At 40.5% G+C, this 21,752-nt stretch overlaps 2 protein-coding genes across 9 annotated transcripts in view; one reads left to right on the forward strand and one right to left on the reverse strand.

Moving 5' to 3' along the window:
* The window catches only part of USP37 (ubiquitin specific peptidase 37), a 123,888-nt gene extending 103,579 nt beyond the window's left edge, over positions 1–20,309 (reverse strand). For 2 of the 6 annotated variants that reach the window (XM_077957565.1, XM_028831110.2), the window contains exons 1-6: positions 20,150–20,309; positions 14,675–14,815; positions 12,514–12,573; positions 10,200–10,423; positions 4,514–4,685; positions 154–254 (exon numbers count right to left, since the gene is read on the reverse strand). In XM_077957565.1, coding sequence (XP_077813691.1) covers positions 154–254; positions 4,514–4,685; positions 10,200–10,355 — 429 coding nt within the window. In that variant the 5' untranslated portion in view covers positions 10,356–10,423; positions 12,514–12,573; positions 14,675–14,815; positions 20,150–20,309. Of the gene's footprint in view, positions 1–153; positions 255–4,513; positions 4,686–10,199; positions 10,424–12,513; positions 12,574–14,674; positions 14,816–19,996 lie in introns of all 6 variants that reach the window. The other 4 variants (XM_028831112.2, XM_028831109.2, XM_077957564.1 and 1 more) reach the window with 3 other exon arrangements.
* Positions 20,310–20,811: 502 nt separating this feature from the next.
* The window catches only part of CNOT9 (CCR4-NOT transcription complex subunit 9), a 30,974-nt gene continuing 30,033 nt past the window's right edge, over positions 20,812–21,752 (forward strand). For all 3 annotated transcript variants that reach the window (XM_077957569.1, XM_015111060.3, XM_015111059.3), the window contains exon 1: positions 20,812–20,957. Coding sequence is in view for 2 of the 3 variants with exons in the window: in XM_015111060.3 (XP_014966546.1) it covers positions 20,934–20,957 (24 nt within the window). In the remaining variant the exon portion in view is untranslated. The remainder of the gene's footprint in view (positions 20,958–21,752) is intronic.

Genomic DNA, 21,752 nt, shown 5'->3' on the forward strand with positions numbered 1-21,752 from the left:
GGTTTCACCGTGTTGGCCAGGCTGGTCTCAAACTCCTGACCTCAAGTGATCCACCCACCTTGGCCTCCCAAGTGCTGGGATTACAGGCATGAGCCACCGTGCCTGGCCAACTATCATTTTTTCAAAATGCTAAAAAGATTCAAATGAACATACCTGATTGTCTGAGTAAGAAAGTTGCCTGCTGGTTTCCTTCTGTGAGGTCCTGCTGCCCAGAATGGCTCCAAAACTACCAGACCCCTGAGAAGGTTTCATGGCTGGTGACCAAAAATAAAAATTTTTTTAAATCCCCAAATCACTCACTTTAACAAAAAGATTTATCATTTTTATATAATATTGAAGAAATAGAAGAAACAGCAGGAAAAAAAGAAAACAAATCAAAGTGCCTATCAACCAATTCTTTCTGACAGAATATACATCTTATATAGAAACTAAAATTTAGAGCTAGAATCTGAAGCAAAAAAATTAAATAACACACACACCTGAAAACATTTAATAGGATAAAATTTACAAAGCAAAAAAAAAAGCTAGAATAAACATTTGGTAATTACATTAATAACACTATGGAAAAGTCATTGTGTACTGACAACATGAACACTGACACTGGATGTCAGAAACAGTGACAGGTGTATCTCTGATAACATATACTCCAAAACATTCTCTACAAGTAAGTTTATCCAGCAGAATAAATGGCTTCTATTCTGAAGAAACTAATGGTAGTTCAAAGAACATTCGAGGTATTGTATAAATATGAATTTACATATACTTTTTAAAATTTTATATTTTAATTTGGTTAGCCGATTTCCGACTGATGACCATTTGAAATGTTTTAATTTTTCAAAGTTGCAAACAATGCTTAACATCCTTTCACAAATATTTTTGTGGGATAAACTCCTTATAATAAGAATTACTGAGAGAACATACAATTTTAAACTAAACCGACATCATTACATCATTACATAGTCCTCAAACCAAACCAAACCAAACCAAACCAAAACAAAAATCTCTATGCTCCTACCAAGTATATGAGAGTATCTTGCTTCCCCTCACACTGCTACCAATGTGGTAGTAGGAATTTGAGTCTGGTGAAGTTGAGAATTTTTTCATGTCTAAGGGCCATCTGTTTTGCTTCCTGAATTCTCTATCTGCAGTTTTTGTCAATTTCTCTACTTTTTTTTTTTTATTGATGTGCAAAATAAGTCTTTGTATAATATATTAGTAATATTAACTTTGTCACTCTGGCTACGATTTTCTTCATTTGTCTTTTGTTCCTTGCTAGAGACTGTCTAATTTTTTAACACAAGTTTTCAATCTTTTTCCTTTATTAATTCTAGTTTTTATGTAATACCCGAAAATTCTTTTCCATCCAGAAATTACGATGAAAGTATTTTTTACAATACTTTTTTTACATTCAAATCTTTGGTCACTGTGAATAAAAGGAGATAATAAGGATCCAAGTGTATTATCTTCCTAAATGGTTACTTGTCTTGTTTATAGATAACACTTTATCAAATATTAGTCTTTTGTCCACTGATTTGAAACGCCATGCTTATATTAAACGCTTTATACTGTTCAAAGTATTTTTAGGCCGGGCACGGTGGCTCAAGCCTGTAATCCCAGCACTTTGGGAGGCCGAGACGGGTGGATCATGAGGTCAGGAGATGGAGACCATCCTGGCTAACACGGTGAAACCCCGTCTCTACTAAAAATACAAAAAATTAGCCAGGCGTGGTGGCAGGCGCCTGTAGTCCCAGCTACTCGAAAGGCTGAGGCAGGAGAATGGCGTAAATCTGGGAGGAGGAGCTTGCAGTGAGCTGAGATCCGGCCACTGCACTCCAGCCTGGGCGACAGAGCAAGACTTCGTCTCAAAAAAAAAAAAAAAAGTATTTTTACACTAATTATTTTACTCTAGTCTCTGCAAAGTATATATCACCTTTGGGCAGCTAAAGCAACTAAACCTGAGATTAAAATGACTTGCCCAAGATCACAGAATGAATTAAGAGTTAAGCCCACAGCTAGCTATTTTAATAACACCAATGACTTACTGACTCCCTAGCATAGGGAAGTCATACTTTACATTTATGAGCTCTCACTCTTTAAGAAGCCCTGAAATCAAGGTTTTGGTTTTTTTTTTTTTTTTTGAGACAGAGTCTCGCTGTGTCGCCCAGGCTAGAGTACAGTGGCCGGATCTCGGCTCACTGCAAGCTCCGCCTCCCAGGTTCACGCCATTCTCCTGCCTCAGCCTCCCAAGTAGCTGGGACTACAGGCGCCCGCCACCTCGCCTGGCTAGTTTTTTGTATTTTTTAGTAGAGACGGGGTTTCGCCGTGTTAGCCAGGATGGTCTCGATCTCCTGACCTCGTGATCTGCCCACCTTGGCCTCCCAAAGTGCTGGCATTACAGGCTTGAGCCACCGTGCCTGGCCAAGGTGATATTTTCATGTTAGAGATTAGGAAATTAAAACTCAGTCATTAAGTGACTTACCTAAAACCACACAGCAATAACAGGCAGAGCTAGAATTTCAACCTAAATCTATTTATGGCCAAAGCCCGTATTTTTTCATTATGCTATGTTGTTCAAAATTGGGTCCCCGGACAGTATATTGTGCTTTCCACTCCAATGTATTTGAAGACGTGCTTTTCTTACACATATCAATTGTTAAAACTAGTGATTCCATTAATACGGCTACGATGAAATAAAACTAAAACAGAGATATAAACTAGCCTCTGACATATTCTAAGAATTTTAAATAGTATTCAATTTCTTGACCCTTTTTTTTTTTTTGAGATGGTCTTGCTCTGTAGCCCAGGCTGGAGAGCAGTGGCGCGATCTTGGCTCACTGTAACCTCTGCCTCCTGGGTTCACGCCATTCTCCTGCCTCAGCCTCTCGAGTAGCTGGGACTACGGGCGCCCGCCACCATGCCCGGCTAATTTTTTGTATTTTTAGTAGAGATGGGTTTCACTGTGTTAGCCAGGATGGTCTCGATCTCCTGACCTCATGATCTGCCCGCCTCGGCCTCCCAAAGTCCTGGGATTACAGGTGTGAGCAACTGTGCCCGGCCTCAATTTCTTGATTCTAAAATTCAATAGTTTAGTAAATTGATATAGCTCCAGTTTGGTGGCATGAACACATAATGAGTAGGTACTAAATGGCAAACAACCATAAAAAGCTTTTATTTTACAAGAATACGGTGTCAAATGGAGACATTAATTAAAGGAAGCACTGCTACGCCTTCATTTTCTGATGTTTTTAATGTGTCATATTTAAGTCGAAAAAATTCAAGTTTGTCAACTATAAAATATAAGTAATAGTAAAATGTTGAAGATGACAGAACTAAAGACTAATGTAATAGTGGAGAACTCATTTTAAGCAACAGATTTTTTCCTAAAAAGATGGCTGTAGGGCCAGGCAGTGGCTCACGCCTGTAATCCCAGCACTTTGGGAGGCCAAGGAAGATCAATCGCTTGGGCCCAGGAGTTCGATAACAGCCTGGGCAACATATTGGAATCTTGCTACTGTACTTCAACCTGGGTGACAGAGAGAGACACTGTCCCAAAAGAAAAAGAAAAAGAAAGAAAAAAGAAAAGAAAAGAAAAAGCGCCTGTAAAGGCATTAAAAGAAGAAAAAAACCACTATGAAAGGGGTTAGAGGGGGCAGAGGAACCTGATCATACCATGTGATTTTTTTACAGGACTCATTTTCCACAGCAAGAGTAAAACTTCAGAATAATTTTCATAAACAGGCAAGTGTCTAAGATTTATGCAACAAGGTAACTTTTCACAACTGTAATTTAAATTCTCCTCCCTGGTGGAGGTTGCAGTGAGCTGAGATCACGCCACTGCACTCCAGCCTAGGTGTCAGAGCAAGACTCCATCTAAAAAAAAAAAAAAAAAAAAACAAAACAAAAAACAAAAAACCCCCCAAAAACCCTGCTCCTTTTTCTAATTGTATTCTTTTGTGGAATCTACATATAAGATCAAGTCATCTGCAAACACAAGTAATTTTACTTCTTCCTATCCAATCTGGATGCCTGTTATTTCCTTTTCTTGCCTAAAGGCTCTGGCTGAGACTTCTAGTACTATGTTAAATAGAAGTGGCAAGAGCAGGTATTCCTGCCTTGCTAATGATCTTAGAGGAAACATTTCCAGTTTTTCACCCCTAAGTATGATGTTAGCTTTAAGTTTTTGCATATGACCTTTATTGCGCTAAGTCGTTTCCTTCTACTCCTAGTTTGTTGAGTGTTTTTATCATGAAAGAGTGTTGGATTTTGTCAATGTTTTCACCTGCAACAATATAGATGATCATGTGGTTTTCATCCTTCATTCTGTCAAGAATGATGTATTACATAGATTGATTTTCATATGGTGAACTATCTTTGAATTTCAGGAATAAATCCTACTTGTTCATGATGTATAATCCTTTTAATATGCTAATGAATTCAACTGAATACTGGCCTGTAGTCTAGTCATATTCTTGTAAAACTACTAATGTTAGACCCTGAGATGATTTGTACTCACCTGCAGGAAGTCTGTTTTGATGGACTGCATCTAGAAACAACCTCATTTCCTCTGCATCCTTACTTGGTACTTTGTCAATAGACAAGAAGCTGTTATCTTGTAGAGTTAACATTAGGCGGCTTTGTTTTGCTCCACTGGGTCGAAGCACCACATTTTTAATGTTATGACTTAGCTAATCCAGACAAAAGGAAAATTATCATAAAAAATGTATGATAACTAAGTATAACAATCTGTATAATAAACACTAAACTTTATACTTTCCAAGCTACATTTATCACTCTTCCCCACAGTAATTTAATTTTTTTCAACCAAAAGAAGTTCCCATTTCTTGATACATTTAAATTAAAGATTTACCTTTTAGAGATGCAAACACATGCAATAAGCCCTTAATTATACAGAGATCTTGCGCCAAGGGTAATAGAGAAGGAAAAATAAAGAATTTTTTTAAAAAAAGCCCTTAATGAATGTTGTCAATAGGTTCTTGGTACTAACTGGCAAACAACCATGAAAACTTTTTATTTTATAAGAATAGTGTGTCAAATGGAGGTATTAATTAAAGGTAGCACTGCTACCCCTTCATTTTCTGATATTTTTAATGTGTTATAAACACTAAGCAAAAGAACATACAGCAGGTCCTCAAATAACATCATTTTCTTCATTATAATGTTGATGAGGAAAAAAAATTAGTTTCATTATCCATAGTTTCACTTCAAGTCAGTTTTCAAGAACCAACTGACAACATAAAGTGTGGACTTACTCTTCTATTAAAATTAATTTTACAGAACAATCCTAGAACTCTTGATCCCACGGTAGGGAATCCCTTATTTTAAAATATACTTATAGAGGATAAAAACTACTGAGTTAACACATTTCAGAACCTTGGATGGTTACACTATCACCAGTTTAGGAAACTCAATGGAAGTAGAAAGCCAGGTGCCATGGCTCACGCCTGTAATCCCAGCACTTTGGCAGGCCGAGGCAGGCAGATCACCTGACGTCAGGAGTTCAAGACCAGCCTGGTCAACATGGCGAAATCCCATCTCTACTAAAAAGACAAAAAGTAGCCAGGCATCGTGGAGCACACCTGTAGTCCCAGCTACTCGGGAGGCTGAGGCAGGAAAATAGCTTGAACCCAGGAAGTAGAGGCTGCATTGAGTTGAGAGCGTACCCCTGCACTCCAGCCTGGATGACACAGCAAAACTTTGTCTCAGAAAAAAAAAAAAAAAAAAAAAATTGGAGTAGAATCTTTGTCTTTTGCTAAACAAAAGTTTGTAAGACATTTGGCAAATTATTTGGGTAGCTTCAATGTAAAAGATATTATTCTAAGCAATTAAATAATCCTCAAAAGAATTCCAAACTTTCAAAAACCATCAACAATAAACCTTTACCAATATAGCACACCTTTTATTTTTCTTTTTTAACTAAGAAAACTCACTTAAGTTTCATTCAAAGATCATATGTACCTGGAAACTCTTAACTTACTTCTCTCTCCACAGAACTGGTTCAATAATTCATCTTAGACTCTACCAAACTTTGGAAATGTGCTATGAAGTGATAACTTTTATTTTCTCTTAAATGAAATTTTTCCAAGGCTAAATTAGTAAATCTTACAGTTTCTTCATTATCTAAATAATTTCTGCCAGTCAGGCAGCGTTATTCTCTAATGTTCTCAGTAGGCATACATCAAGGTTTCTAAACTGCCTTTTGCTGAAGATATGTCCTCGAAAAAGGATAAAGGAAAAGCATAAACAAAGAACTAATAACGTATTTCAGAGTTTTTTTTAAAACTAGAGAAAACTGACTTTTGTCAGTTATTAGATAAGAATGAAAAACAATTTTGCCAATTTATATTCAAATTTTAAATTATACATGCATTTTTAGCATCAAAGTAGGTCTTAAAATTATGTCCTTGAGTGGAAATTCTCTAGGAAAACACAACAATTTGTTTTAAATGCTTTTAACTCCAAAATATTTAAATAAGCGTTTAGTATGCAAAAGGAAAACAGGTAACATTAAAGGCATTATTTCAGTCAATTTACCACTTTTTAAAAATTAAATATACAAAGCAAAGTTTGTTCATTAACAAACAAGATGAGAATCTTCTTGAACTTCAACCCTTCAACAACTGAAAAGCCCATCCAGTCCCGCTATTTCAGTAACAATTCATACGGTAATGACACACAACTCTTCCTCTATCTTAAGCCCAGACCTCTGTTGGAGCTCCAGTCCTATTTACCTTCTGAATGCTTGACACCTCAGATAACTCATCTCTCCCAATCCTCACACCACAATTCTTCCCCTCTGGTCCCTATCACAGAAGACATAAAAGGGACTGCCATCCACTCAAACCTTAAGACTCTCCCCAGATAATTTTCTCCCACACCTCCCAAATCTTACGACTTAAATCTTCTTGAAATCTCTTCAGATCTATCCGTTCCCCTTTTTGCTTATTCCACTCCCTTTTCCTTACTTTCATTCCTCATCTAAACTCCCATTAATAACCTCCTATACGTCCTTCTTATTCTCCCACTACTACCTGAAATAAAGTCATTGCCTAACCCCAAAGAAATGTGAATTTGAGATTCCTGGCTCCTTAGAACTTCTGCTCCCCTTATGACAAACAAGAAACATCAATATCTGGTTCCTACCTAGCTCTTCAGCCTTATTTCTGTCACTCACTCCTCAGCGTCCATATATTTTAAAAATAACTTTCTAGTTCCCTGAGTGCCGATTCACATTTCACGTAGTTGTCCACATACAGAAATCACTTCCACTTTGGCCACAAAATTCACGGTTAAAGAAAAAAAAAAACATCACTTCTACCTTTACTACTTTTGGCAAACTTCTATTTATCCTTTGAATCCTCAGAGTGCAAATGGCTTGCTTTCTTGTGTTATCTCAGGATCTTTGTAATATTTTTACAGCTTAAAATGTATCTGGTTACTCTTTTTTTTGAGATGGAGTTTCGCTCTTGTTGCCCAGGCTGGAGTGCAATGGTGCGATTTCAGCTCACTGCAACCTCCACCTCCCAGGTTCAAGCTATTCTCCTCCCTCAGCCTCCTGAGTAGCTGGGAATACAGATGCCCACGACCATGCCTGCTAATTTTTGTATTTTTAGTAAAGACAGGGTTTCACCATGTTGGCCATGCTGGTCTCGAACTCCTGACCTCAGGTGATCTGCCCACCTCGGCCTCCCAAAGTGCTGGGATTACAGGCATGAGCCATCACGCCCAGCCTATCCGGTTACTCTTAAGTTTGAAGGAAATGATGTCTCATTCAGCTCTGTATTCTTACCACCCCCCACCCCACAACCACCCTGATTTTTTTTCAGACAGGAGCTTGCTTTGTCACCCAGGCTGGAGCGTGGTGGCACAATCATAGCCCACCACAGCCTCAAGCTCCCAGGCTCAAGCCATCTTCCCACCTCAACCTTCTAAGTAGCTGGGACTACCGGTACGTGCCACCATGCTTGGTTATTTGTTTCTGATTTTATTTTTTGTAGAGACAGGGTCTCACCATGTTGCCCAGGCTGGTCTTGGACTCCTGGGCTCAAGCAATCCTCCTGCCACAGCCTCCCAAAGTGCTGGGATTACAGGCATGAGCCATCGCGCCCAGCCATCCCTCAGCACAATATCCATAGCAGTAACCTGTACATGATTAACAAATGAATGCTGAATGTAAACTGATCTAGAACTGAGATAAGGCTGAAGTCACAGGTAAAACCATCACGCTCCTAAAGATCTGTGTTTGGGCCGGGCGCGGTGGCTCAAGCCTGTAATCCCAGCACTTTGGGAGGCCGAGACCGGCGGATCACGAGGTCAGGAGATCGAGACCATCCTGGCTAATATGGTGAAACCCCGTCTCTACTAAAAATACAAAAAACTAGCCGGGCGAGGTGGTGGGCGCCTGTAGTCCCAGCTACTCGGGAGGCTGAGGCAGGAGAATGGCGTAAACCCGGGAGGCGGAGCTTGCAGTGAGCTGAGATCCGGCCACTGCACTCCAGCCTGGGCGACAAAGCGAGACTCCGTCTCAAAAAAAAAAAAAAAAAAAAAAAAAAAAAAAGATCTGTGTTTGGTTAAACATTTGAATATTTACTCACTGCCAAACTGGGCTGAGGATTGAAAAGAAAAGAGTCTGTATTTACAAAAAACCCTTTCTTTTGATGAGGTGAGCAATTAGCAGATATATGGATGTGACAAACTATATTTCCATCACCACCTCTATCTTATTTAAGTCTACCTTTGATACACGAAATCATAGGCAATCTATTTTTACAATTCAAAAGCAGAGACAAATAGAAATTTTATCTAAGATCAGGTTCTCAAGCATAAAGTTATATAGTTTTTCAACAGAATATTTTAGAACGGATATTACACTTTTGTATAATCTAATTTAAAAATATAAGATCTTGGCCAGGCGCAGGGGCTCACTGCTGTAATCCCAGCACTTTAGGGGACTGAGGTGGGCAGATCATGAGGTCAAGAGATCGAGACCATCCTGGCTAACACGGTGAAACTCCATCTCTACTAAAAATACAAAAAATTAGCCAGGCATGGTGGCAGGCGCCTGTAGTCCCAGCTACTCGGGAAGCTGAGGCAGGACGATGGTGTGAACCTAGGAGGCAGAGCTTGCTGTGAGCCGAGATCGCACCACTGCACTCCAGCCTGGGCAACAGAGGGAGACTCTGTTTCAAAAAAAAAAAAAAATATATATATATATATATGTACGTAAAATATGTATGATCTTAAAGTGCAGAACGGAAACATTATGCTCTTAAATTCAACTCCTATCAACATGAGTAACTTGGTTGCATAAGAGAAGCAATAAAGAAGTGAAAACAGGATGGGTGCAGTGGCTCACACCTGTAATCCCAGCACTTTGGTAGATCACGAGGACAGGAGTTCAAGACCAGCCTGACCAACATGGTGAAACTCTGTCTCTACTAAAACTACAAAAAAAAATTAGCCGGGAGTGGTGGCCACACCTGTAATCCCAACTACTCAGGAGGCTGAGGCAGGAGAATCGCTCGAACCCGGGAGGTGGACGTTGCAGTGAGCCGAGATCATGCCACTGCATTCCAGCCTGGGTGACAGAGGAAGACTCTGTCTCAAAAAACAAAAAACAAAACAAAAAAAAAACGGTGAAAAGAAAATTAATTTTTGCAGTGATAAAATGAAGATTCTTCAAAACTTTACAGTTAGAAGAAAATAGCTGTAAAGATAACCTTGAATAATCATCCTTGAATGATTCATACCATGACATTTGGCAGGATTATTCAGGAAGTACACTCTGGCTTTTAGAAAACACTAATAAATTGTTAAAAACTAACACTAAATAGTGATGAATCCATCATCATATATGTTAAGGGGAAAAAAAGGATGAACTAAAATTATCTTAAAGTGGTTTTAAAAATAGCTTAGATATACAGTATCCAAACTCTTGTCAGCTTCCTCCCACAAGTTTTATTTTCAATAATGGTGACTACTTACTGCTTTTATTATATACCAACAACAATACCGCTGAATAATTTATAAAACACGTATATAAAAATATTAATCTCCTAGAAATAAGCAGCAAGAAATATTAATCTAGGAGGAGGGCTACTGTGATGTTTACTATAGTACACAATAGCTATTTACTAAATGATCTGCTTCAAGAGCGATTCCAAATCAATATTTGGTAATACCTGAAATATCCTTGGAATTCCTCCAGTATTGTAGTGAACTACTAGGCTGACTTTATTCTCTTTTTCTACGATTTCAAAGGATCCTTCTTTCCACTTTGTAATCCCAGTCTGCATACTTCGAATTCTGATAGGACCATGTATCTTCAGAGGAGACATATTTTCTTTAAAAATAAATTGCTTCCAGCCAAATTAAAAAGCAAAAATGCACCTTCACCTGGCAGGTTCTGAGGAAGAAAAATAAGATAAGTTATAACTTATTAGTAATTAAAATAATTTCTAACCACCATGCATTTCTTCTGTGCCTTCATTTTCCCTTCTTTGCCATGTGTCCAGTACTGTGCTTATTAGTGCCTCAATTCTACATTTTGTATCATTCACAACCATACTGCTACCACTAAAGACATGTCAACAGGAATAAGATCCCATTCTCAAAGCAACTGCCTTCACCATTAAAGTGTTGGTTATTCTCTTCCTTCATGAAAGCTATTGGGTCTGGATTTCCAAATATAAGTTAAAAAAAAAAAAAAAGTGTGTTCAAGCCAGGCATGGTGGCTCAGCCTGTAATCCCAAAACTTTGAGAGGTTGAGGTGGGAGGACTGCTGAAGCCTGGGAATTTGAGACCAGCCTGGGCAACATAGGGAGGCTCTATCTCTACAAAAAAAAAACTAAAAAAAAAATTAGCCAGGCATGGTGATACACGCCTATAGTCTCAGCTTCTAGAGGGGCTGAGGTGGGAGGATCACTTGATCGTAGGAGGTCAAGGCTGCAGTGAGCTATGATTACCCACTGCACTCCAGCCTGGGAAACAGAGTGAAGACACTGTCTCAAAACAAAACAAAACAAAACAAAATTCAGGCCTCTGACTCCATTTCTTAGAATGGAGTTCCTCCCAAAACATCAAAGTATATCACCAAACGCTTCCTTCTAACAGTGAGCAATCTAAGCATATCCATATATACAGAAGACATTAAATGAGTAAAAAATTTTTTAAATAACCAAGTTAGTTCAATCTCCAGAATTACAATATTTGAGAAAATCATTTAATCTCTAGAGAAAACAAACAAAAAACCTCTCTTCCAAAGAACCACCTACCATTTATATTTAACACTACCATTCCTAGAAAGAATCTTTACCAATTTTATCTTTGACAAATATTCAGGTTTCCTTTTAATACTTAAAAATGGCTGGGTGCTTGTCAGGCAATATTTGAAAACCAAAAAGAAAAAATGGCCAGGCGCAGTGGCTCATGCCTGTAATCCTAGAATTTTGGAAGGATGAGGTGGGCAGATTGCTTGAGCAACACGGCAAAAACCTCATCTCTACAAAAAATACCAAAAAATTAGCCTGGCATGGTCATGTGCTCCTACAGTCCCGACTACTCCAGAGGCTGAGATGGGAGGATCACCTGAGCCAGGGAGGTCAAGGCTGCAGTGAGCCATGATCGCACCACTCAACTCCACCGTAGGTGACAGAGTGAGACCCTATCTCAAAACAAACAAAAAAACACAAAAAACTTAAACTTACAGCAATAATGGGATGTGTAAAACTCTTCAAATTAGCTTTTGCAAAAGTCAGCAAGTAAATAAAATTACAGTTATAGCAGAGAATGTTATCAGTGTGTTATATAAACATGCAATCATCTAAAATTGCTAAATCAAATTTTATACTATTTCAAACCTTTAAAAACACTACTTCTAAAGTGGATTCTTGCTTATAATTTAATAATTTAAACACAATTAAACATTACTTTTGCCTAAACAGCTCAACTAGAAAAGCTAGAAAGGCCAGTATATAAAGGAAAATGATGCTAGGTCTAGAAATCTGCAGCCAGCCAGCCCTATCGCTTACTAATTTGTAACTTACCTTCTTTAACCATAAGTTTTCTCAACCACAAAATAGGAATAGCAAATGCTGTAGTGTTGCAGAATGAAATAACACATACTAGGCACTCAGCAGACAGCAGTTATTAATATTAATGGAATTAATGTCTGTTTTCTGAATTTATTCCATGTCTATAATACCTCCTTCTCCAAGGACCTCAATAAATACAATGTTAACAGGAGTCACTAACTCAGCTATCTATAGGGGCTAGCAGGTGACAGAAATGACTTAAAGCAGGCAAAATTTGAACAACTGCTACCCAATCTAGCCAATTATTACCATGTAGAAATAGTGAACCTAGCATTGCCAGACCATCTAACTTTTCAAGAAAATAAAGCCATCCAAACGTTTATGTAAAACTGTCCATTTTTAATTTTTGGCAATGAATTCAAATTTATTTTTAACAGCTACAAATCAAACAAAACTCACTTACAGGCAGGATACAGTTTGGGGGCCCCTAGTTGGAGGTCTCTGATTACTGTATGGCAAATAACTGAAGATAAAAGAAAAGATATGAAAACACTTTCGAGAGTTTAAAGGTGTTAAGTATCATAAGTACTCTATTATTATTCACTCATCTCATTAAAAATTTTTAAGTGCCTACTATGGCCAGATTTAGATATTAGTATAATGTGCTGGGTAATATAAATTCATCAAAGTAATAAAGTCCATAAATATTTATAGAACTGTCTGTTAACATGACATTTTGCTCAAACTAGTAATGCTACAGAGCTACAGAAACTTGGGCCAGCAATGTATATCTGTAATACTTTTTTTGCAATTATAATTTATGACTTCATTGTTGGATACATCCTTGAGACTTTTTTCCACTCCACCACTCAGTGCTGCAAAGAATACATCACTCTCCTACTCCAGTTTCCCATGCCAGAAACAGGACACTTGTCTTTAGCTTCTTTCTTGATAATTACAGGTATTGGATTAGAGATGGAAAGTCAGTAGAGTCCCATCAATTCTACCTCCACAGATTGGAAGCTGTGGCTCACGCTTGTAATCCCAGCACTTTGCAAGGCCGAGGTGGGTGGATCACCTGAGGCCAGGAGTTTAAGACCAGCCTGGCCAACATGGTGAAACCCCGTCTCTACCAAAAACACAAAAATTTAGCCAGGCATGGTGGCGCGTGCCTATAATTCCAGCTACTTGGGAGACTGAGGCAAAAGAATCGCTGGAATCCGGGAGGCAGAGGCTGCAGTGAGCTGAGATCATACCACTGCACTCCAGCCTGGGTGACAGAGCAAAGACTCTGTGTCAGAAAAAAAAAAAAAAAAATTCTACCTCCCTACACCTTTCAGACAGCCTTATAATGAACTGCAGATCAAATCATATCCCTCTCTTGCTTAATATCATTCAATAGCTCTCCACTTGTTCTCACAATAAAATCTAAACTCACTAACATGACATAGAGGCCAGGCCCTGCTTACCTGTCTATTCCCAATAAAACCCCCAAATCCAGTCTTCTGAATTACTTATAATTTCCTCAAAAATCTGTATGTTCTCGTGCCATTATACCTTTGCACACACAGAGGTCATGTCTAGAGGATTTTTACGTGTTCTCCCCATCCCCAACCCTCCTTAATTTCTTCTCCTGGCTCCAAAATCAAGACTCAATTTAGACATTACCCTCTTTAAAAAGCTTTATATAAAAGATGTAGGAAATAAAATTGGCAGAACCAATATAATAAGCTTTTTCATAATGCCTCAATTTAGTCCATTACCTGCTTTTGCACTAAATGAATTGATAGCTACATTTGCTCATTCATTATATTATCAGGGCTTGCTATACTTGGTTAAGAGTAAAAAACTAAGTTTCTTTTTCAGCATGAAGCATGATCCAGTAACAGTTAAACTTTCTATGAACCTAAGACAAAGACAAGGTTTCCTTAAACTCGGTAATGGTAATTGTCTTATTAAAGCAAAAAATTAAGAAGACAAAAAATAATTAAAATGAATTATTCTTTTTTTTTTTTTTTTGAGACGGAGTCTCGCTCTGTCACCCATGGTGGAGTGCAGTGGCCAGATCTCAGCTCACTGCAAGCTCCGCCTCCCGGGTTCACGCCATTCTCCTGCCTCAGCCTCCCGAGTAGCTGGGACTACAGGCGCCCGCCACCTCGCCCGGCTAGTTTTTTGTATTTTTTTAGGAGAGACGGGGTTTCACCATGTTAGCCAGGATGGTCTCGATCTCCTGACCTCGTGATCCACCCGACTCGGCCTCCCAAAGTGCTGGGATTACAGGCTTGAGCCACCGCGCCCGGCCAAATGAATTATTCTTTAAATATGTCCAGAGATTCTTTCTCTAAATATCTTCACAATTATTAAAATTACTGTTCAACTTTGAGCATTCCATGAAAGCTCAAGCAATAATATTGGCAAAAATGTTTCTATGCCCTGTACATTTATTTAAGTGCTCACGTTTTAGGTACTGCTTTGAAAAACATCCTTAATCTAGAGAACATTCTGTAGTAAAGAAAGCATGGCCAAAGCACAAAACTATTACTACAAAACAAACACAAAACTGTCAATTCCTGCCAGATTGCATGCTCTTTGAAACATATATCCAAAACAAAAACGTTACTTACTTTTCAGTGACTTTTACCGAAAAACTCTATGTAATAGCAATTCACCCTTATTCTGATCCTTGTGCCAAAGGCAAAGCACTCTTCTTGGGACGCTACTCATATTCTGCAGCTATGCCAGTTCTCCGGAAGCCATCAACTCAGCTAAAGAAAATAAAAATGTGCTTTTTAAAAAGAATCCAATATACAAAATTAATACTTAAAGGAAAGTGGGCCGGGCACAGTGGCTCACGCCTGTAATCCCAGCACTTTGAGAGGCGGAGGCTGAGAGGCGGAGGCGGGCAGATCACCCGAGGTCGGGAGTTCGAGACCAGCCTGACCAACATGGAGAAACCCCATCTCTACCAGAAGTACAAAATTAGCTGGGCGTGGTGGCACATGTCTGTAATCCCAGCTACTTGGGAGGCTGAGGCAGGATAATCGCTTGAACCCAGGAGGTGGAGGTTGCAGTGAACTGAGATCACGCCATTGCACTCCAGTGTGGGCAACAAGAGCAAAACTCTATCTCAAAAAAAAAGTAAATGATCATTTACAGAACAAAGACTAACTTCTTGGTTATTTAAGAACTACAGATTACCTTAATGAAAATATTTAAAATATGATGCACGACACACAGAGACACACATAAAAGATCAACGGAACTTCAGGAACTTATCTGCTGTGCAATGAAGGATTACAGGATGAGCCTGCACCTTGTTCAACTTGTATCTTGGTTTATTCATTCTTGCTACATTTTGAAACCAAGAAGTCAGTGACAAAGAATACGTCCTTTGTTCATTTTATAAACATTGTTACATAATAATGTCTTAAGTCTTAAAACTTCTATAACATGTTGATACTATTTCAAAAGGTGGGTAAACTTAGTGCTTTCACTTTTCTTTCAAAGCTAACATTGTTTCTCAAATTAGGTCTCACTAGGCCTGAACTTTCTCTGAAGTTCTACCAGCACATCTCTCACTGCCTATCTGAATACTACAACATCAACTTTAAACTCCTTTGTTCATTTAGTAAACAATCATTTATTAAGCTACTGCACTTTCAAGACACTCTGGTAGGCTTATAGATGTGAAGATGATACAGTCCATGACTTCATTAAGAAGCTCCTAGAGGCCAGGCTCTGTGGCTCACACCTGTAATCCCAGCACTTTGGGAGGCAGAGACAGGCAGATCCCCTGAGGTCAAGAGTTCGAGACCAGCCTGGCCAATGTGATCTTGAACACACTGAGATCACAATCTGTTCTCACTAAAAATACAAAATTTAGCTGGGTGTGGTGACACGCACCTATAGTCCCAGCTACTTGGAAGGCTGAGGCAGGAGAGTCATTTGAACCTGGGAGGCGAAGGTTGCAGTGAGCCAAGATCACGCCACTACACTCCAGCCTGGGTGAAGGAGCAAGACTCCGTCTCAAAAGAAAAAAAAAAAGCTCCCAGACTTCCCTACTTTTGTCTTTCTACCATCATTCAGGCAAGAAATCTTAGCATCAGCTTTATCCTCACGCTCATCTACTCAAATCCCAGATTTTCAATAGCTACTACTCTAATTCAGAAACTCATCGCTATGCCGTCATCCCACCTAGTATTTATTATGCAACCCAATATTTATTATGCAACATTTACCCAGCAGTGCTAAATGTAATGCATGCATTATCTCATTTAATTTTTACAATAATCCTAAGTGATAGGGATATTATCTCTATTTCACAGATGAGGAAACTGAGGTTTAGAGACATTACATAATTTATAAATAAGTCAGTGAGAAACAAAGCTATGTCTAATGCCAGAACCTACATTTTTAACTACGACCACAGTTCATCCTCATCAGTGAATTATGGCAACCCCTTCCCTTTCCAGTCTCAGCTCTGGGGTTTCACCTCCAGCAAATCCTTTACACTGTAACATCCTTTCTAAAGAACTATACTTTTTACCACTTTTCAACTAAACTATGCACTAGGTATCTTCTTAACTTTCTCCCTAAGGTGGGAGTGGGGGGTAGAAGTGGGGCACGGGACAGGGAGGTAACACACAGAACTTGTGTACTCTAATTGTATACTCCAACAAAATAACAAACACTTGGTAAGTGCTAAATGGTTGCCATTGATGCTAGGACCTTCCCAAACTAAATAGCTCATCACTACCTAGAAAATAAATCCAAATACTTGTGTTTGGTATTCATATATCTCCATTTTAAATTCCCTATTTTTCAACACAAGTCCTGTTCTACACATACAAAAATTATTATATTTTAATATTTTTTTTCTTTTTTTTTTTTAATTCGACACAAACCTCATTCTGTCACCCAGGCTGGAATACAGTGGTGCCATCTTGGTTCACTGCAACCTCCACCTCCTAGGCTGAAGCAATGCTCCCACCTTAGCCTCCCAAGTAGCTGGGACCACAGGCACATGCCACCAAACCCAGCTAATTTTTGTATTTTTTTACAGACATGGGGTTTTGCCATGTTGCCCAAGTTGGTATCAAACTCCAGGGATCAAGCAATCCACCCACCTTGGCCTCCCACAGTGCTGGGATTACTGACATGAGCCAATGCGGCTGGCCATATTTTAATATTTTGTCATTCACCAACAACTGACTTAAATGCGGAATTTTGCTTTATTTATGGAAATCTCATCTTTACTGGTCTTAAAGATTAACCTGTTGTTAAAATATACAAACCACTACTCTGATTTTTGAAGGCTTTCCTTAAAAAAGATCCATAAAGCAAATGGACAAAGGAGATAAAATTAGTTTTGTTACTGAAAGTGGAAAATTGACCTAAAGTTTGTCTCCAATTCAAAAAGTTTAAAATCTGAATGGTTTTATGATATAAAAATGGGTAAAAGTATCCAAAGCTGGAAAACCCTGTTTTCTGCCATGTGGTTTGTCATGAGATGACAAGAATATCAGCAAGCTTGTGCTTCCAAAAGACACAATGGTTCTTACAGCAACTTCCAGCTTATTTAACAAATTATTGAGAAATAAAAATGAAGTGGTCACTAGCTTATATTCTAATAGGAGACAGACTTCAAATAATCACACACGTAAATATATAATTACAAGTTCTGGGCTGGGTGCAGTGGCTCACACCTGTAATCCCAGCACTTTGGGAGGCTGAGGCGGGTGGATCACCTGAGGTCAAGAGTTCAAGACCAGCCTGGCCAACATGGTGAAACCTCGTCTCTACTAGAAATACAAAAATTAGCTGGGTGTGGTGGCAGGTGCCTATAATCCCGGGTACTTGGGAGGCTGAGGCAGGAGAATCACTTGAATTTAGGGGGCAGAGGTTGCAGTGAGCTGAGATCATGCCATTGTACTCCAGCCTAGGCAACAGAGCAGAAACTCCGTCTCAAAAAATAATAACAATAATTACAAGTTCTGAGAAATGATATAAAGCAAGATACATGGAATGATAAGACTTAAGATTAAGACTTGGGGTAGAGGACAGATAACATCAAGAAGGCTTCTCTGAGAAGATATCACTTAAGTTGAAAACTGCAGAAGGAGATGACTGGTAGATGGTGGTGCTGGAACAATTCAGGCAAACAGCATCCCTAAAGGCCTTGAATTGTAAAATAACTTGATGTGACTAGGGAAATTAAAATCAATGTGGCTAGAGTTTAGTGAAGGAGAGGAGGAAGGTAAAGTTAGTGAAGCAGGCAAGAACTAGGTTATGCAGTCTTGTGAACCACAGTAAGGATTCCGAATTTTATCCTAAATGTAACAAGCACTTAGCAGGGGGAAATCCACCAAAAGGTTTTAAGCAAATAAATACGTTACTACTGAATGGATAAGTCATATATGGTTGGTTTGGGTTTTGGGAAAGTGACTAAGAGCAAGAACAGAAGAAAATAAGGGAACCAAATAGAAGAGTATTGAAGTTGATCAGCTTATAACAATTACAATAACAATTAATGCTTACTGGCCATTTACTCTGTGCCAAGTGCTTATCATGGTTATCTCATTTAATCCTCATAACAATCCAATAGGCTGAAAATTACTATTTCCATTTTACAGATGATAATACCGGAAGCCAAGGCAATCAAGTCCAGGTGAAAAAGGACTGTGGCTTAAACTAGAAGAGTGATAGTGAAAATGTACAGAAAAAGATGCAAGACATATATTGGAAGTAGAATAGATAGAACTTGGAAAGTAGAAGTCAAGAATGCCTCCCAAGTGTGTAGCCTGTGTCATATGCCACTTAATAAAATGGGACACTGGAGAAAAAAGAATTTGGATACGGAGAGAAAGATCAAGGCTTTGGATTTGTCTGTGTTGCATCTGAAACTCCTAAGAAAAAAATCAAGTTGAGATGTCAAGCAGACAGCTGGCTATCTAGATGTGGAGCTGAAAACAAAGGGAATAGGCTGGAAATAACAATTTTTAAGGCATCAATATATAGATCAAATTTAAAGCTTAGGGAGGAATACAAGAGTAAAAGAAGAGGACGCAGGACTGAACCCAAATATTCATTTTACTTCATCAAACATCTTTAAAACAAGCGATTACTTTTATATCACTGGGTTTTTCAGTCCTCCTTCCATTTTACCTTTCAGCAGAATGCAACACTACTGATGACTTCTTTCATGGTTTGCAAGACGCATCCTCCTCTATCGGTTATTAAACATCAGGAATCCCTCAATGCTCCATCCTAGGCGCCTTTATTTTATAGCACTATACTCTTTTTAGGCAATTTCATCCACATCCATGGCTTCAATTACTATCAATATGGCAGATGACATACACATAAACAGACCGCACACATTTACGTATCCAGCCCAGAACTCTCCTAAGATCTCCAACCCACTATATCCAACTGCCTGCTTGACATTACCTCTCAGATATCTCTTCCAGTTAGACACTTGTCAGGAATTGCCACCTCAATAAAGGAATTTATACAGAGCTGAAATTTTGAGAGGACTACCCCAAAACCACTTTAGGACAACTCTCCAGGACACAAGACTTTGTCATCAATCATCATTTCCTTTCATGGATCATGACTTAAAATAGTTACATCTAACTACCTGATCTGGCGGCCAGAAATGGGAGCAAGGAAATGCACAACAAAAATACAATTTATGTTTTGCAGTGAGGACTGGTCAAGAGGAAGGTGAAAATGGTCAAGAGAGTGAATGAGTATCATGTCCAAGACCTGATGGATGTGCCGTAACGAAAGTCACCTGAAGAGACAGCAGGCCCTGTTAGAAGGTAAGTGGCGGACAACAGCCCCAGAGAAAAGGGGGCAGGTTTGAGTTTCGGAGGGAGAGAGTGGCAGTGGAGACCAAGTCAAACGAGAGGGGAAAGCCGGGGCAATGCACCCAAAGGTAGTACCTGTGAGGCTGGGGGTGCGTCGAGGGGTTGTGGGCGGGCTCAGTAGCAGCAGGGCGAACTCCAGAAGAGTGAACGCCGAGTGGGCGGATCGCACAGAGGGAGGGGGTGCTAGGGAAAACGGCTCAATTGAGAAGCTACCCCGGCCCGCCTTACCTGCGCCGAAGGTCCGGAGCCCCCAGACAGACCCGCGGAAAGCACGGAGCCCGCGCGGAGAAGGAGGAGCCGGGGGTAATGGAAGTAGGGATACCAAACCCAAAGGAGGGAGGCCGCTAGCTACCCCTAGTCAGGGAGAGCGGCTGATGGCGGGAACTGTGACCACACGCAAACACGCACGCACGCACGCACATTCTACGCGACCAGACAGGCGCGTGCGCGCCAGCCAAAAACTCCGCCCCTCACACGCCCTCGCCCCGCCCCCCAGCACCTAGAGCGGCCTAGCCCGGGCAGCCCCGCCCCAGCCGTGACTGTAGTACGCACGCGCACTTTCCGCTTCACCCGATTTCGAACCCCCCCCAACCATTTCCCTCCTACACAGCCCAGTCGGGCATGCGCAATAGTTGTCTTCCCGGGACTGTCCATCCTTTCCCGCCGTTCACTGGCCTTTGGAGGAGGGTCAGAGTTCATGCCGCTCTCTGGAAAAATCTGCTGAAAGCCAGGAGTTGCGGGGACTAGTGGTCGTGGACGTCCTTCCGATCCTAAATCTTAAGGGGCAAAGGCCATACTCTGGGACTGTTAACTAGGCCGAGGGCCTGGAGGCGGGAAGAGGATGTGTGGGTGGGGTCAGGGGTGAGAGGTCAGAGGGCCGCGAAGGGGGCGGAGCGAGCCGGAGGCGGATGGCGGCTACGGCGGCTCATTATTTTCCGCGGCAGGGGTGCTGAAGCGGGGACGCGGGTCAGACGCGTCCGGCTGTGGAAGGAGAGCGGCGGCCGCTCACAACATGCACAGCCTGGCGACGGCTGCGGTGAGTGGCTGGGTCCCCAGGCCTGGAACCAGAATCCTTCCTCAGACCCACGTTTCGGCCTTCTCTCCTAGTTCCCGGTGTCGGGTCCCTAGTCTGATTTTTTCTGTACTCAACCTACGAGGCCCCGATTCCCCTCCTCGGCACGCTTTGGTTGTGGTGGAGCCGGCCTGTATTTCCTCGCCGGACGCATCTCGCGGCCTCCAGCGCGACCCATCGCGTTCTTTGCGGGCGCCAGGGCCTGGTCCCGCGCCCGTAGCAGGCCATTCATTGATTTTTTGAGCTGACCAACAGTTTCAGGGCGCCAGTTGTGTTCTGGGCGCCGGCGTCGATGAGGGGAATTCCATGGTCAATCTGACGCGGCTCGCGCTCTCAGAACTCACCGCGTCGCAGCGGGAAGGAAATGGCTTCTAGTTCAAACCACTTGCTTTACTTATGGAAAACCTGAGGCCCGAAGAAGTGCGTAATTTTTGCATCTGACTTAGGTTCTCTGCGTTTAAAACTTTCCTCGACACATCTCGTTTTACCCGCGTGATTTTTTAACGGAAAAGAAAGTGTAATTCAGCTGTCTGAAGTAATCCTACTTCTCTTGGCATTTAAATAAAATCTAGACTCCTTGCCATAGCCTACAAAGGCCCTGTATGATGTGGTCCTTAACCCACGTTTATAATCTCGTTTTATGTCTCCTCCTCAAGCTTCAGCTACACTGGCCACCTAACCCAATGCAACGCGCTTTTCTTCTCCAACATGCACTTTGTGGTCTCTACGCCTAGAGTGAATGTTCTTCTTATCCCTCCT

Source organism: Macaca mulatta, chromosome 12 (genome assembly GCF_049350105.2).
Source record: "Macaca mulatta isolate MMU2019108-1 chromosome 12, T2T-MMU8v2.0, whole genome shotgun sequence".
NCBI classification, from domain to species: domain Eukaryota; kingdom Metazoa; phylum Chordata; class Mammalia; order Primates; family Cercopithecidae; genus Macaca; species Macaca mulatta.